The sequence below is a fragment of the Ambystoma mexicanum genome, chromosome 5p (assembly GCF_040938575.1).
Source record: "Ambystoma mexicanum isolate Mex_15411 chromosome 5p, UKY_AmexF1_1, whole genome shotgun sequence".
In the NCBI taxonomy this organism is placed as follows: Eukaryota; Metazoa; Chordata; class Amphibia; order Caudata; family Ambystomatidae; genus Ambystoma; species Ambystoma mexicanum.
Genome location: NC_090930.1, coordinates 1,013,733,805 through 1,013,752,151, shown reverse-complemented (window position 1 = coordinate 1,013,752,151; position 18,347 = coordinate 1,013,733,805). Strand labels below are relative to the sequence as shown.

The 18,347-nt window shown below is 44.3% G+C and overlaps 1 protein-coding gene across 5 annotated transcripts in view; it reads right to left on the bottom strand.

Moving 5' to 3' along the window:
• SLC35B3 (solute carrier family 35 member B3) overlaps nt 1-18,347 on the bottom strand; it is a 627,346-nt gene that overhangs the window by 134,016 nt on the left and 474,983 nt on the right. For all 5 annotated transcript variants that reach the window (XM_069613487.1, XM_069613485.1, XM_069613486.1 and 2 more), the window contains 2 exons: nt 11,977-12,069; nt 11,070-11,181 (listed from right to left, as the gene is read on the bottom strand). In XM_069613487.1, the coding sequence (XP_069469588.1) occupies nt 11,070-11,181; nt 11,977-12,069 (205 nt within the window). The remainder of the gene's footprint in view (nt 1-11,069; nt 11,182-11,976; nt 12,070-18,347) is intronic.

The window sequence follows — 18,347 nt, the reverse complement described above, 5'->3', positions numbered from 1 at the left end:
GAAGAGCCCTCACCTGGGGAGGAAAACACTGCCCCAGGGAAGTGTTGAGAACTGCTCCGATGTACTGGAGCCGCTGTGTTGGCGTCAAATGGGACTTCTTTAAATTGAGGGAGAAGCCCAGCCTGTGAAGGGAGTGACAGGTGACCGATAGATGATCCAGGACTTGCTCGGGAGAGCTCCCCCTGATCAACCAATCGTCCAGGTAGGGGTAGACGTGAATCCCCCCTTGCCTGAGATGCGCTGCCACCACCACCATGAGCTTGGTGAAAACCCTCGGGGCGGAGGTCAATCCGAACGGCAGGACCCGAAACTGAAAGTGCGAGTCGCCAACCGCAAACCTCAGGTACTTCTTGTGCTTGGGATGGATCGGCACATGGAAGTAAGCATCCTTGAGGTCGAGTGACACCAACCAGTCCTGAAGCTGAAGGGCCTGGAGGACTTGAGAGAGAGTAACCATCTTGAACTTGTCCTTCCTGAGGAGTTTGTTCAAACCGCGCAAGTCCATGATGGGTCTCTATCCCCCGTCTTGTTGGAAATCAAAAAATAAGGGGAATACCATCCCTTGTTCCTCTCCGCTACAGGCACCAGTTCTATGGCGCCTTTCTCCAGCAGGGCTTGAATTTCCTGCGCAAGGAGCGGATCCGGACACCGCAAAGAGAGGTTCCCCGGTGGATTGTCGTGAGGCCTGTGCCGAAAAGGAAGACAGTAGCCGTGGGTTATGATCTCCAGAACCCACACATCTGAAGTATTGGCTTGCCACTCCACAAGATGCTGCGCCAGCCTTCCCCCAACCGGCGAACCATGGGACATGGCCTCATGACTGAGTGGGAGCGGCTGCGGCGTTACCTGAGGGCAAAGAGGCAACTGCCCGAGCGGCCTTGGCACCACGGGTACCCTGTCGTCCACCTCTGGTACCCCTGCTTTGGCCTCTTTGACTGCCAGCTCCTCTCGCTTTACCGAAGGACGAGTAATAGCGAAAGGAACCACCCCTCCACTGCTGTCACCTAGGACGAAAATGCAGAGGTTGGCGAACTGCAGCGCCCAACGACTTCGCTGCAGCTTTCAAGGTCTGCAACCTCTCAAGGCTCTCGTCAGCCTTGCTGCCAAAAAGGTGCTCACCGTCAAAGGGCATGTTGAGGAGCCGGGACTGCACATCCGGAGCAAACCCCGACTTCCGCAACCACGCAAACCTGCGTATCACGGTGCTCGCCGCCATGGACCTACTGACGCATTCAGCTAAGTCCAAACCCGACTGAACGGACTCACACATGGCATCCTTACCATCCTGGACCATAGCAAGGAAACCATCCCGTTCGTCCCCTTCGGGAATATGTTCAGCCGCTAACGCAACACAGTTCCACAGAGTGTGCGTGAAACGCGACAAGGCACAAATGGAGTTGGCCGCCTGAAGCGCCATACCACCAGAAGAAAACACTTTCTTCGCCCAGCCATCAAAACGTTTGTCGTCCCTATCAGGAGGGATGGTAGGGTACGACGCCTGCTTCGCCGGGGCCGTGGCCACCTGCACCACCAAACTCTCCGGAGTGGGGTGCCTGGTCAAGTAGCAGGGGTCGCTACTGGCTGGACGGTATTTTCGCGACAAGGATCTGCCCACCGCCGGGAGACTCTCCGGAGCAGCCCAAGCCGCCGCCACCCTTCTCTGTAAAGCCATATGGAACGGCAGAACCGGGTCAGTTGGGGGACCAACCTCAAGGATGTCCGTCAGATCATCCTGCACAAACTCCCCTGGGGGAGCAGACCATCCCAAGTACTCAGAAACCCTAGCCATCAGGCGCCGGTACGAGGAATCAGCATGAGAGCCAGGCTCAGGCCTACAAAACTCCACTTCCGGAGAGGTGTCCAGTCCACTGGCATCATGCAGTGACTGTCTCAACTCGTCAAACTGACTATGGCCCGAGACAATTTCATCTGGAACCTGACTAGGAACCAGGCCATCAGAATCCTCATCCGCCTCTGAAATATAGTCCAGGTGGCGAAAAGAAGGCACCCTAGAGTGCTTGCTCTTTACCAGAGCCTTCCTAGGGGGTCCACCCGTGCCACGGGGTACCTCTGACACGAAAGGCGTCGATGGCGTCGAGCGAATCGGTGCCAGCGTCGAGGAACCGGCATCGGCGCCGAGAGAATCGGCGTCGACGTCGAGGAAATCGGCGTCGACGTCAGATGCAGCGCCTCCAGAATCGGTGGCGTCGACACAGCCCTCGAGGCTGGAGCCCCGAGCGTGTCCCTCGACGACCTGAGCGTCGACGGCATCGACGACTTCCTCGGAGCCGGAGCCTCGAGAAAGCCTGTCGACGCCCTCGACGCCTCAGACGTCGATGTCTTCTTCGAAGACCTCACAGGTGCACACGGTTTCGAATGCGTCGAGGACCGGGACCTGGAACGGGTACGTCGAGAACGAGTCCCCTTGTCCGAACGGGACCTCTCCCGTGACTCGTGCCGACCACTCTTGCGAGCGGTGTCTCTCGACCTCACACGACCGACCCCACTCAGGGGCGCGGACGGTTGAGTACCCTGCGACTCAAGAATCGCCAGCATCTTTTTCCCGAAGGAAGCCCATTCCTCCGGCGTCGCATGGCCGGTGGGGTAAGCGACGTGCCAGGCAGAGTCCTCCGAAGAGGACCTGGAAGACGACCGGTGTCGGCGCTTCCGAGAATGCCTCGAAGAGACTGAGGAGTGGCGAGACCGACTCCTAGAAGGAGACCCACGAGACTTCCGACGATGACGCGGAGAGTCACCCCTCGAATCATCCGTCGAAAGCCCTGCAGACTTCGACTTCCGGGGCTTGGACACCCGACCTACCGACAACTTCTTCTTACGATCGCGTAAGGCTTTGGACGTGAGCGACTGGCAGTCGATACAGTCATCCGTGTCGTGGGCCTCCCCGAGGCACCAGAGGCAGGCGTCGTGCGAGTCCGTCACCGACATCTTGGACCCACACTCCCCGGACTTCTTGAAACCCAGACGCGGGGTCGAAGACGAAGTAGAAGACATCTTCAGAAGGATTTTCACAAACGAACAGGTTCGAAGAACCGAGAAGAACAGAACTCCAAAGAGTCGAGGCGTTTAAACCGAGAAACACGAAGCAACACGTTCGCGGAAAAAACGGAACTGAGGCTACGGGCGTCGTGCGTCCTACTTATCACATAGGATGACGTCGGAGGAGGTCCTCGACGACGGCGCATCGACGCAGGACGCAGAAAAAAGTTTCCGAAGCAGCACAGCTGTGGTGATTACATGTCATAGATATGGAATACGTCGGAGGACCCAATCCCCTCGAATCAATTATTTCCCATATAGAAAATCACAGGATGAACGTTGTTAGAGTTTTAAACTAATAAAGTTTATTCCCAGCCGGTATAGACAATAAAGTACTTGGGTGACTCTACCGTTCTGAAACCCCTGTCTTCTGTAGAGATGGGGGTGTCCATAATCCCAAAAAAATTAACCCCAAAACACTGCCATTCAAGTGAATCTAGAGTGTGCAAAATGAACAATTATTTACTCGCATTCCAAAACGATTTTCACAAGGCCTTGCATTTCATGCAGATGAAAAGCACAAAACGATTTTCCCATTGAGTGCCTGTCCTTTCTTCTTTTTCATTGTGTGTATTTGTCAAACCCTGCCTTTTAATAAAAAGCCAAAACTATGTTGCTACTGTATTCCCACTACCTGTACCTTGCTTTCAAATTAAGGGGTCATATATAACTGCTGTCTGGGGCTGGGGGTTACTGGGAGAGAGGAGCATTGTGGTAACCCAAACAATCACTGGGGGTGGTTCAAGTTTCATAATTGTTAATGTGCAATACATTCTCTGTGTGTGTTTGCTGTACAGTCTCTACATTTTACCATGTGTTGTAGAATTTGTAAGTTCATTAGAAATACAAGTCAGTCAATTGGTGCAAGAAATTTGTATTTGAGATATTGTATAGTGCCACAGCGTTGGTGGTTGATGTTTTTGTGATTGCCTATGATTCTTTGCAAAAACTTAAATATACATTCTTATAATACACTGGTCTGGTTCCTAGCTCATTGATGGTAAAGAGGGTATTTTGGCGTAGGGTGCGAGACAGGTTGGAGGCCTCACTAAAAGTGGGACTGTTTAGGTGCTTTGGGTGCGCCACCTTGCTTGGGGTAGATGGGGGGGGGACTCCCTGAGTCGAGAGTGACTGCCTAATAAACCGTGACAAAGTCCATATGCTGTTTTAAGGCTTACAGTCAATGTACACTTCCTACAAATTCACCAAGTTTGGCCTTCCATGAATGATGTATTCTGGTACTATTTACTGGCACATTGGTTTAACTTTTCCACTCATCTTGTCATCTAAAATGGTGGTGCAGGGGATAATCTGCGTTATTACTGTGATTGTATACAACCCCAGCGCCACTGTAGTCCTCTGTTGGTCTGCTGCATATCTCCCGCAGTATGACATCACAGCTAAACTGGACGTAGCCTCCTTACTCTAAAATCTCAAGGCTTTTTATTTAAATCATTGAATGACAATGAATAATGTTGCTTGGTGAAGCTCAGTGTGCCTCGACTGCCAAATGATATGAGCTGCGGCAGAAAATCTCCAGGATACCATTAAAATACCTTTGGGTGGAGACTGAGGGGGTACTGGACTCTGACTGGATACAGTGTTTATCTCAAATCAAAGTAACACCCTCCGGAAATGCTATACAATTGGCGTTTGTGGGATTCAGGGAGCGATTCTGGCTTGCCTTTTAGAAGTATTTTTCTCGATTCCTCCTGATCTCAAATTCATAACAATCACAAAGTCCATCTACGAGCATGGGAGATGGGTTCATAAAGGACCATAGGGGTTTGGGGAGGGGTAGCGGAGGCCACCTGCTCTGTGATGCCCTCCCTAGATGTGGTATCTGAAGTGCCCTCCAGGGCCCCCTCTTCATCCCCCACCTCAGTTGTCAGGTTCACATAAACCCTCTAATTCCAACTTTGCCAAGTATTTAGATCAAGACAGAATTCCCTCGTCAGCACGAATCGTGGTTTCTGCTTGTGAGCATGCAATGGCTACAGAGAAGACATGCATGAGTGGGGTCCACGGGCCAAACATGGTGATCTCAGGTGATCACAGACACAGGAAATACTGCCAGAACCATGAACAGCAGTAGCTAGTGGGTGAGGAGAGGACAGACAGATAGTGAATGCAGGGAACAATGGCAGAATCAGATGTCATGACAGGACCGTAAGATGGCAGCCCTTCCACGTGTAGCCTAGTCCATGGGGAAGTGGGCTGCTCATTTATAATCAAAACATTGGAAACCACACATGGTTTGGAGGTGGGGCAGAGGGCGAACAGCCAACAAAGCCATCAACAATAAGCATGTACAGGTGTCTCCACAAAACCATTATGGCCTCAATGGGAGGTCAGTATAAAAAGGGTCATGAGCTACACTGTGGTGTTGAGTTTGAAGACTAGAAGATGGTGCATAAGCGAGTAGAGAGCGCAAGCAGAAACGATGGTGCTGCAGAAGGGAAAAAACAGGAGAGAAGAGGAAGGTGGAGATACCACAAAGTAAAGGGTGATGCTGGAGGAGGGAAATATTAAGAAGGAACACTTGTGAAGGAGATGTTTGAGTTTCAGGGAGGGGCAGAGAAGGAGGAAAGAGATAAAAGGTGACACTGCTGGAGAGAGAGGTGAGGGGAAGGGATAGAACATCACAGACTATAGGTTAGAGAAGGAGGAGAGTCAGAGAGGAGGAGAAAAGAGGAAGAAAGTTCTCTGATAGAAGCGAATATTGGCCAAGCCAAGGGAGCCAAGGACTATAGTGAATGCTGAGTATGTGGCGGAACCACCAGTAGAACTTAGCTGGGATGCAGCTAAGGGACAAGCGAGAAGAATGGGGGATTCTTTTCGACAACCGCTCAAAGACTTGGTATGGCCACCACTTACAGACCGATGGGAGAAAGACCATAGAATAATATTAATGGGCTAGCCAGTAGCCATATTGCAGATTCAGCTGTATTTAGTCTAAACACCACAGAACTGGAGAGAGATTGAAGCTAAGCCCAAAGAGGTCTAGTACACAGAGCCAAGAGGGCTCACTGACTCCAGCAGCCACTTCACCTCTTGGCAGGAGTCTGTAATCACATTGCCCTGAAAATATCAACCCACAACAGAAAGGGAACAAATAGACTTATCGGTAAGCCAGGTGACCACTGCCCAGAAGGGGCATTGTTGACCAGCAGCAGCTGCCAAGCAGGGGTGCCAGAGACCCATACCTTGAGAGCTGCGAGTGACTTGATACTTCAGTCATGAGGGTCTACCCAGATGACAAAACCTGCTTTAACCTTCGGGACTCAGGACCATGGTCCTTAATACAAATGGCTTCAAAACTGGTTTTATGTTTCCCTTTGACCACTTATCTGAAGATTTGGGTTTCTCTAGCTTACGCCCAACCAAGTGTTGTGTACAATGAACTCTTATTGTATCTTTAAAAACAGATTTCAAATTAAAAGAGGAGACCACAAATGAAAATAAATAAATGATTTGGAGAATAACAAAAACACACAGAAAATGTGTACAAGATCTCAAGCTGCAGGTATAGCTTGAATGGGATATCTAGTCATGTAGGTACTCAATATTGACTTGCACCAATTGTTGTACACAAAATGAACTTCTGGACAGGACTGGTTAGAGATAAGTCAATCTACCATAACCTCACTCTATTATCCATTTCTAGACGCCACCACAGTTTGAATAATCGTCAGGCATCATACTAATAGAAAACATGGAAAGTCTTTCGCCAATATCAACCGGAGGGATAACTTGAAAGTATACTGTGACGAATCGAGGGAATTTGTCCCTTCTCCCCAAGTGGGAGCCCCTTCCTGTGAGGCTAGGTAGGTGAGCACATTCCGCGATACCCTCCGTAGGGCTAGAGGCTAGTGGGAATTCACTGGAAAAGACTCCCCCTTCAGGGACGAGGACTTCCGTTCCCATGAGGAACTCCATCAGACTGGCTACACCAAACAAGAAAATATGAATCATCAAAACTGGGACTAAAACTCATTGTCCTGGAAGAAAATGTTGTATCACTTTCAATCAGGACGTCCACCTTACTGGGACGAGTAGGTTAAAGGCCGCAACTCCAAAAAGGGAGGAAAGAGACGCAAGAGACGAGAGATAGGATCGTAGGTGCAGAATGGGGGAGACCCCAAGATGCACTACACTGGACGAGAGAGGACAGCAAGAAACCTGGGAGTTTCAAACTCACTTGAAGCTGCTTTCAGGGACACCAAAGTCACTGCTTTCCCGGAATGTGAGAAACCAACAGGGTGGGAGCACTAAACCCAGCAGTGGTGGTGATGAAACCACAGACATGGCGCTACAGAGTACCGTTGGTCCCAAGATCTGCGCAAAGACTGCCAACAATTTCGAAGAATCATGCCCATGAGTGCAGTGAAGCAGGGCAACACCATGAGAAGGAGAGAGAGGACGCCAACGCCGAAGAAGATACAGCATTTGCGATACCCAGCAGGAAAAAGACACCCTGGGCCTGAAACCCTCAGACAATGTTCCCCACAGTGAAAGAAGGTAACCAGGTGACCAAAAGAAGGTAACCAGGTGACCAGGAGGTGCGGTGAGACACCAGGGAGTCAATATGCCTTATAGCCAACTCATCAAAGTAGAATAAATGAAATAAAGTTAACTTTGAAACCAAAAGGATACCAAGATTGCACACCAAGAGAAAATCACTATAAAACCCAGTTAACTCATTACAGTACAAGATATAAAACAGAGTTAACTTTGCAAACAAAGAGATACAGATATTGCGAAACAAGAGAGAACATTGAAGAGGAAATAGATAATAAGAGAGAACCAGTGGGATGAAATACCCTGGGGAAGGGAGAAAACCAAGCACTATCCTGTACAAAAGCTAAATAGTATTAAAGAGAGGAAAGTAGGTATCTGAACCTACAGATATACATCAGCTGCAAAACCAATTATACCAGGAAAACTGTACTCCCTACGAAGGGCACAAATTGGTCTATGACCTAAAGTAGAAAGCAACTAAGAGAGCCAAAAGGGATTCCAGCTGAAGAAAATAATTTCACCATCCCACTTGGGGGATTAAACAAACTGATACAGGAAGTGACGAGAGACTATTTGGGAATTATATATTAAAGACTGCTACAAGCAGTACCCCCAGGAGAAGGGAGTTCTCCCGACCTAAGGTAGTTTTCTCTTAGTGGTAGGGTCAGTTTAGGATAGTTTTGGAAAGCAGATTTGTTTCTTTGGATGTTCACGACTGACAAACTAGCACCTTAGATATTCAAATAGGCAGGGACCATCCATAGATATAGGGAAAGTTTGGTCTTTTAAAGTTTACTTTAATAAACCAAAGTACACTGTGTCCTCAGAGTCTGTGTCTTTCTTATGACTTACCACAATACCTAAAAATAGGTGCTCCGCCATTGCCAGGTACACATGTATTACCACATCGGGATCTCTAAACTCCAAACATTTTAAAGGGCTTGAAAAAGCGATTGTGTTTTGTTATGTTTTAATTACTGCTTTCTCTCTACATTTTGAAGGCCACCTTGAGCTAGCTGCAAAATCAGCAATCAGCTGAACAAATACCATGCTTTTGCTGAAGTGTGCATATGCATAAACAAATTTTTATTTAAATTTCTGTTGATAAATATGTTAATGTTTTTTATTCATATATTGTCTGATTGTGAAAACTATTCTGCTTTAGATTGCAGTGAATATTTCTCAATAGGCGCAGAGCCTTATATGTTGTAACTACATTGCTTCATTCAGTCAACCAAAACTTTGCTTATAATTGGCTATTTCCTTACATCATGTGTGGAATAAAATTAATGGACATTTGGATTTCTTTCACAGAAGACATTTTGCAATGACAAAAGAAAAGCATTAAATAAATGATTGTGTAGTGTGAGGAACTTGAGGGCGTCATCACTTCTTTTCCCCCCCGGGATCCTCTTCTCAGGTGGCCTGGTAAAGGGCATTGCTTTTCGATCCAGACCCTGCGGGTGGATATGCGAGAGAGGATTGGGTGGAGGAGATTTGGGGAGTTGGGAGAGGACATCCTTAGGTGAGAAATGGTATCCCCCATTTCCCTTTCACCACGAACCCTCCATCCCTCAAGCCTTCATAGAATTTTCCCAGCCCTTTCACTGTGACTCCACTAAAGTATCCCCAAAATGTCATCAATATGGTACTGGGACAAAGAAGAGGATAACTGGACTAACATCCTCATTTCATAAACACAAATACTTATCAGCCCCAATTAAGTACTGGGACGAAGTAGAGGACAACCGCTTTGCTGGTGAGCGGTCTAGTCCTTTTTGTAATGGAAATGGAGACGGGAGCTTTAAAAGTTGGAAGCCCGTCACAAATGGAGTCAGCAGTGAAAGCTCGGTCAGCTGCAGGAGCCCAGGGAGCGGTGGGTAGGGAGCTCTCTGGTGAGTCAGTCTGGCAGAGGAAGCGCTAGAGGCCCGTGAAGCAGTGCAGAGTATGCAGCAGAAAGCAGTGGCAGAAGAAGCTGGAGGCCGGTGGTAAACTGTGGGAAGGAGGCCGACGGACCAAAGGAAGCCATCCTACTGTCGAAGCATTGTGGGTGTGCGCGAGTCTCAAGAAGACTGCCAGAAGAAGACACAAGCAACTGAAACGAGAACCAGGAACCAATGGCAGTGCAAGGACTCGCGAGGATCTGCAAGACCGACCAGTGATTGAAACCAGAGAAGGGGAACACCGGGCTGGCAGGCGGTGATGCTGAATGGAACGAAAACACATTAAAGCATGTGTTGAATACCGAATGAAAGGAACAAAATGAAAGCAAGTTAAAATGAAGGCATTTTGGATAGCGAACAAAATTAAAGCGATTTAAAGCATATTTTGAATACCAAACAAATTGAAAGCAAGGCATTTTGAATACTGAACTAATTGAAAGCCGGAAATACTTGGGCATATTGAAAGGAGTGAAAGAAAGACTGAACTTTACTGAAAGGAAAGTTTGAAACCACATGGAAATAATGAACTGCATTAACTGAAACAAGTGCTAGCAAAGCCAAGTGAGCACAAGGAGTTGGATCCAGGATATAAGAATTATAATACTGATGCAATGAACTGTATAAGCAAGCATTGGTACGAGCCAAAGAAGCATAAGGAGGTGTTACAAGTGAAAGGTGGTTACCCAAGCCACACTACTGTGTTAGGAGAGTGTCACACATGTGAATGAGGGAAGACTCACTGCCGAGGAGAAAGAAGTGGACTGATGTCAAAGGAAAACCAGGTAAAGAAGGGTACCGTGACCTGTAATGGGTGGACTGTGTGGTCTGATAACTGCGCCTAGACCGGGTGACCCTAATTGAAAAACCACTGAAAACACCTATAAAGAAGCATGTGTTGTGCCAAGACTTAGTTGTGATACCCAAGTCAAGTGTTGCTTTGAAAGCTGGAAGATTTGAACTCTTGGGGAAATAAACCCTTTGTTGTTTTTGTTTAAAAGCTGGCAGATTCGAACTCTTGGGGAAGGGAACCCCTGTATTTGATGAACTACCTTGAACTTGGAGAACTGGAGTTGATTACAAGCCAGAGAGCTAGAAGATATGAACTTTACTTTGAACACTATTCCTCGTTGAGGCTGACATCCCTACACATTGTATGCAGTTAGTTGTGAAGGCAAGTGTAGGTTTTGGACACAGACCGCTGTTTTACTTTGGACTTACTGACATAGACTATCCTTAGTTTTCTTTAGGTAGGAATATCCCACCTTAGCATAGAGCAAGATATGCATTCGTCCACCCTGCCTTTTAAGATGAATAAAATTTGTTTAAGAAATCTTGAACCTGTTGTCTATGTTTGACTCATGAAGCCTTCACAGTAAAACAGACATTTGTTAATCAGGAGATGCTGTGATTAAGGGTAGTGTTTTTGGTTTAATATAATAGAAGAAAAGCAAATAGATTACTGGCTGCAATAGGATGACAAGCAGCAAACATTCCCATCTTTACTGGCAGAGAAACACCAACAACCTATTCAACAGCATTTCTCCATACCTGTTACAGCAAGAAGAGCACCAAATATCTTTATCAAGGCGAGAACAAAGGATATTCCAAAATATCCAGTGAGCGAAAAGAAGAATGCATAGCCATATGTTTGAACGAGGTGCTGGAATAAAAGAGATATTTGTCAGGTAAAAAACAATAACAAAACTCCGCTCATTTACAGCCTACAGGATAACCGCAACTGCCTATTCTGCCATATATATTGCTTGAAATTAGCTTAAAAGTAACATTTAACAGAGGTCGGCCCCATTTGTCTCATATATGTTGACATTAAACACAGGCAGAGAATAGGGAGAGAATTACTTTGTTTTTCTGCAGGCCAGGAAAGGGAACACTTGGAATAGTTATGCTGCCTTCCGTTGTAACACACTGGACTAGCTACACAAGAAGATCACGCACAAAACTTTAATAAGAACCTCCTGATTTAGGATAACTCCAGAGCATGTTCAATTGAGATAGATTGTAGATAGTGTTATGATCTATCCACAAAATCAAAGCAAAGGTGGCTGTGAATAAAGGGATTGCTAATACTGCCTAGCCAAAGGGACCACTCCATGTTTTCAGATTAGCCACATGAAATACATATGAATGCTAAGAATTTTAAAGAGAAATTTACATTACCAGTGGTTACCTTGAAAATATGGTGTGGTTGGGGCTATCGCGGACAGGACAGGGATAACCACAGCTTAGCCAAAAAGCAACAAAATAGCATGATATGCAGAAATTATAACAGTCAAGCAAAATGGTGTGAATGTTTAAGATTAAAGAAGAATTAAGTTACAAGGGAGAACATGGACACTCATTTCAGGATGGCAACAACATCAAGGTATTTAAATGTGTGCATGCCTCTGAGACACCTGTGTATGAGCGCGATACAAATAAAATATCATATCATTACCTTTGAACAGAATGCTACAGCAGGGCTTAATCCACTAGTGGTAGCCAATCCAAGTATAATGTACACAAAACCTATAGAGTAGGAGTACAAAACCTGTAATAAATAACAAACATAATGTATAAGAACAGAATTTGAGTACACACGTTAAAATACATCAATACACAACCTTAATTTGTGTACTGCAAACACAACAAATATATCATTATTATAATTATTGTGACACATTAAAGGTACATGTCTTTTTTTTTTAAACTCTTTATTTAAATTATTCAAAAATACCAACAATTCAGAACAGACAGTCCTAAGTGAAACGGTCAAAGTATAACAAACTATAAAATGAAAAAAACAGAACAAGTCAAATACATTACAGATAAAACATAATAATCAATAAGTGACCATTGACCAATCATTAATTATCCTAAATACTACTCTTGCACCTAACCAACAAGAAAACAACATCAAAGACATCACAAACATCAACCCTCCCCTCCCACCCCCTACCACCCAAGGGAAATAAGCTAAGAAACAAACATTTCTGACAGAGCATCAGGCATAAAACTCATTGAATTTACTCCACTGTTCATCATAAATATCCTCTTTGTGTAGTCTGCTCAATTTCAATTTCACGAAATGAGAAAGTATTTGCAATTGAACTACCCAATCTTCCACACACGGTTTTTTCCTAGTCTTCCATACTCTCAATATCAGTCGGACAGCAACCAAGAAGACCTTAGCAACCCAACACAACATCAGATATCCAAGATGTCGCACACCACTTGAAGATTTCAAAATCACTGCTAACGGATTTCTAGGAAAAGCGATCCCACACACCATATCAACTCTATCCAAAACTTCATTCCAAAACCCCATTATCTTTTCACAGTCCCATAACATGTGTAGCAAAGTTTCCTTCTCTTTCAAACAACCCCAGCATCTATGAGTATCACCAAGACCCATTTTAAACATCCTATCCGAAGTCCAAAAAAGACGTCCTAAAGTCCTCTGATGAATAAAGCGCAAATTCAAATCAGCCTTAGCCTTAATTGGAACCTTCCACATATTTTCCCAATCTTTCAAAGGAATGACCTCTCCAAGTTCTTCAAACCATGCACATCTCAATTTATCCCACAACACTAAGGATCGATCATCAGTCGGAAAGAGTTTCAACAAACTAGACACCTTATGAGGAGCAGTAGAAAGAAAATCACACCTCTCGGGTCTTTGCAACAAAGGCAGGTCGATCATCAGACTTCTTTCCAACATCAAAGCAGCCAACAAATGATATCTTTGCAACTCCCTCTGATGTAGACCAAACATAACCTTCAAATCCTCAAAAGACTTCATACCCCCATCACACCAAATGTCTCCCAATAATAATATGCCCCTATTAATCCAGCTCCTCCAATTCAACACCCTGTTATTAATCTGCAAACCCGGATTATGCCAGATGGAAGCTTCCTCATATAAATATAATCCTTGTCCACCACCAGAAACCAAAGAGACAATAACATCTTTAGTAACCATCACATATTGCAATTTAGCCATTTGTCGCGGTAATTTACCAAAGGAGTATAAACTTTTAACCTGGAAAGGACTCAACACATTTTCCTCAATTCTAGCCCAGATCGTAACTACAAATCTATTCGGAGAGAAGTAAACAGATGATTTCTTTAATAAAAAGCCAATTAAATAATTCACAAGAACAGGATAACCAAAACCACCTTCTGAAGTCCCTTGAATCATTAGATATCTCGGTATTCTGGACCTTTTCTTAGCACCCCATAAAAATTCCTGAAATACCTTATCCACCCGAACAACAGTTGTTTTTCAAAAACTTCAATGGAAGAGACTGAATAATGTATAAAACCTTGGGTAAGAGCACCATCTTGATGGCATTGACTTTAGCCCAAACCGACAAAGGTAGCCTTTCCCCATATACGAATGTCCTTCCTAAGAGTTTCAATGATTTTTTCAACATTAAACCCAACCAACCTCTTCATATCTCTAGTGAGATATACGCCCAGGTATTTCACAGAACTATTTTCCCATTTACAATTCCAGTTTAATAATTGATCCCATACAGGTGTATCACGGACAGGGAAAACTACAATTTTTTTCCCAATTGATTCTGTATCCTGAGAGTCTACCCACCTCCTCAACCATATCTCGAAGTATATTACCACCAATTTCAGAATCACAAAGGAGTATCGTGACATCATCAGCATAAGCCAACACTTTAACTTCAATGTCACCCATCCTGAAACCTGAAAGACACCGAGATTGTCGAATATAAAGCAAAAACGGTTCCAAAGTTAAGTTAAAAAGGTAGGGCGATAGAGGACATCCTTGAAGAGAACCTTTGAATAGCTTGAAAGGAGCAGACAGTAACCCATTTACCCACACTCTAGGGTTAATATCTAGTTGCAACGCCCCAACAGCATTAATGAACAATGGACCAAAACCCATTTTCATGAGCGTAAAATTCAAAAAGGTCCAATTTACACTGTGAAAAGCCTTTTCAGCATCAAAAAAAATGAAGAGTACATTTTCAGCATCCGCCCCCGAGAGACTCAAAACATCTAAAAGAGTTCTAATGTTATCATACCCAAAGCGCGGTTTCATAAAACCCACCTGAGTGCTATCTATCAATGCACCTATATGTTTATCGAGCCTATAAGTTAGAATCTTAGTAAAAATCTTCATGTCAACATTTAAAAGGGAAATAGGACGATAATTACCACACTTCGATGTATCCTTCCCCACCTTTGGGACTACAGAAACAATAGCCTCCCTCATTGAAGGACATAGCGTACCTTCCACCAAAAATCTATTATAAAGGCCACAAAGTTGAGCAGCAAGCAATTCACTAAAAGATTGATAAAATTCTGTCGACAAGCCATCCGGCCCTGGAGACTTTCTGATTTTTCAATCATGGATAGCCCGTAGTACCTCATCAACCATTACCGGAGAATCAATAAAGTCTCTAGCATCATTAGACAGACAGGGCATTTCCATTTTATCAAAAAACACCTCAACATCATCCACTGACGGACTATAACCTTCAGCATAAAGAGAAGAGTAAATGGAACGAAAACACTCACCAATGTCTTCCCTCCTAAACATCATATCACCTGAACCATCACCTAGCTTGCGAATAAAAGAGCGTTTCGTAAGACCCTTTAATATTCTCGCCAGTAGCCTACCACTACAGTCTCCACTCTCCCAAAAACACTGTTTCGAATAGAAGACCCCACGATCAGCTTGAGCCTCTACTTCACATTTCAACAACTCTCTTACCTTATCCATGTTAATACGGTCTTCTCTAGCCTTAGTATGGGAAAACCTAGACTGAAGTATACTAAATCCAACTCTAGATCCTAGCAGTCCAATTCATCAGCTCTCCTCTTATCAAGGCCTTAAAAGAGTCCCAAACTATGAGACTATCAGCAGAACCAGTATTTTCAATTAAAAAAAAAATCACACTAGTACTATTCAATGAAGTTAGAGCATCTTCTTTTTTCAAAACAAAAGGTTTTCACCTCCACCTACCAGAATCCCGTTTTAAGGCCCCAAAATGAAGTTTGACTGCAACTAATGAATGGTCCGAGAGGGATATTTCACAGATTTTTGCCTCCACCACAGTGTCAACCAAGGTATCAGAGATGAACACATAATCAAGCCTGGAAAATGAATCATGCACCGGAGAACAGAATGAAAAGCCTCTCTCTCATTGATGTAAAGTTCTCCATGAATCAATCAGGTCAAATGTATCAATAAAATCCTGTAATTCCTTAATAGACTTCTGGCCAGTAAATTGACATTTTGAAGATCGATCCAATTTGTAGTCCAGGACACAATTAGTTAGAGAGTCAAATAAAATCGCCACAGACATGGGCCATATATAGAACCTATGGTAAAAGCCCTATCTTCAAATCTCAAATCAACCAGAATCACACGATCCATGTCATCCATTGCCACCCCCTCCACACTTGCACCCAACCCCCTCCGAATCAAGAGTCCAACACCCTTTGACTTAGAAGAGAAGCAATTTAGCCACACCTTAGTATATCTTGAATTAGTAAGAAGCTTCTCTGTACCTTCCAGAAGATGAGTTTCTTGAAGAAAAACCACATCAACTTTCTCTCTTCAAAGTCTGGACAACACTTTCTTCCTCTTTATTGGGTAATTTAACCCCTTCACATTCCAAGTTCCTATCGTAATCAAACCCATAGCAAATAAAGTAGACGAGTATCAAGAATCTCCAAAGAGGACCACAAAACCTTACAAATCATGGAGTAAGCAATAAGAGAACACATAGAAAGCGAGCCAGAACAAATAACGTAATAGTATCCCCAACCCCGACAAACAAAACAAAACATCACACAACAACCATACAATATACCAATTGAAGCGAGTCTGACAAAAGCCAAACTCTTTAAAAGAAAACATATTTACATAAGTAGACCAAATCCTAACTATACCACCCAGGGACCCGTATCCATATTATAGCAGTATTTACAGAACTCTTTAAAAAAAAAGAATTGCAAAGTGAATCAGAAAGAAGTGAGACTAATTCCAAAACACACTAAAGAGCATCAGGACAATGCTTCCACTAAAGGGGGGGGGGGGATCATGACAACCTTCTCTTCAAACCTATTAAAGAAGTGAAAAGGGAGGCCAGAATCCAACCAAAAAAAAAAAAAAGAAGAGCAAAGTAGGAGCAAAACAAGGACATATATTACGAAAGCAAATGTTACCAAATCAGATTGAATCACCCAAACCATATTACAAATCGTGGGGCTAGTGTCACATCTACGACCTACCAGTATTCTAAAATGGCTGAGTATATGACAATAGAGAACTCTCCACTGCCATCATTAGCTGCCGAATGCCATTAGACACTCACAAAGTGGCCAAACAGCTTACCATACATCACAAAACAGGGTGACAGAATCACCAAACAGTAATAATGAGAGACCTAAAAACTGACATATTTAAATACAAGTAAAAATGAATCATGGAAGTACTATGATACAGGCAACTGAAAGTACTGAATACTGAAGTATGGGAGCCATATAAAAGTTAGCCATGTCTAAAAATGCAAATAATCACAGTCAAACCGCCATCTAAAAGGGAGGTAGCCACAACAGACCAAAATTGAATGATGAAGACCTGTTGAAAGATGCGGTCCCACTCTTGTCTGTGGCAAGCAAGACTAACCAATAACATATATCACAAACTCCCTGCCTCCATCTCATCATTCCCTTGAACTCCTCCTCCCATCGACAGACCAATCTCCTAAACCCAAGAATGCAAGCTGCATTCACAACATGGTATCAGGCAGGAATAGCTTATTGTCTTTCAAAAAAGAACCAGTAAAGGCATTTATCCAATTGGATTTATCGAGCCATCTCTGCACTCTCAGGTCTCCCACTGAATTTGCCCATCTACCTTAAACCACAGGACAAGTAACTGGTAATATGCATAGTCAATATTGTGGATGGGAATTTGCATAGCACCCTTGAATACCTCCAACCAATGATCACTTTCTTTGATTTCATAGTAATTCATAAAAAAGAGTGATGAAGAACCCACAAATCACCAATCCAGCTATTTTTCCGATAAGTCTAACTGGGAATCTCCAAACTCAATATATCCCCCACAGGTTCAAGGAATATAAACCAGCATTTACAAGTAACCGATTCCAAGGCCACAACTTAAATCTATGAGGGAGGCCGCACCATTAATATGAGCAGGCATGAGTGAAGCAGCTCCTGTAATTGCTGTTATAGACTCACAGAACTGTTTTCTGGATGCAATGCCATGAGCACCTCCGGCACCCAAATCAAACCATAGGTGCAGCTACCACACTCACAAAAGTCACAAAACCACATCGCATTACACTTTCACAATCATCGAAGGCTACGGAATGAGAAACAATTTGACACCAGGAATTATTGCACAACATATTAATAAAAACTGCTTGACTACGAAAGTTCGTTCTGCCTGAATTCAAATGGCAGTCCACTGACAAAAAGCACATCTAGGCTCTTACGGCAGCTGGCAACAACTGGGTGCCGAGAGTGCACACAACAGGGCTTTTGACTCAATGTCATGGAGAGCCCTGCAGACAGGGCAAAGCCTCAGAGAGTTGATCACAATCAATAGGCAGGGGTTCCCTTCAGCAATGAGATGCAGGGATCATCAATGACCTGGAGGAGGATGTCCGAGTACTGCATCTTGATCAGAAGTCAGTTATTTTTTCAGATTTCCAAAGTCTACAGATAGCACAATGAATACACTTTGACTGTGCTTGCCGCTGGACCGTTGGGGGGGCTCCCCTCGTGCCATCACTCCACTACCCACAAATT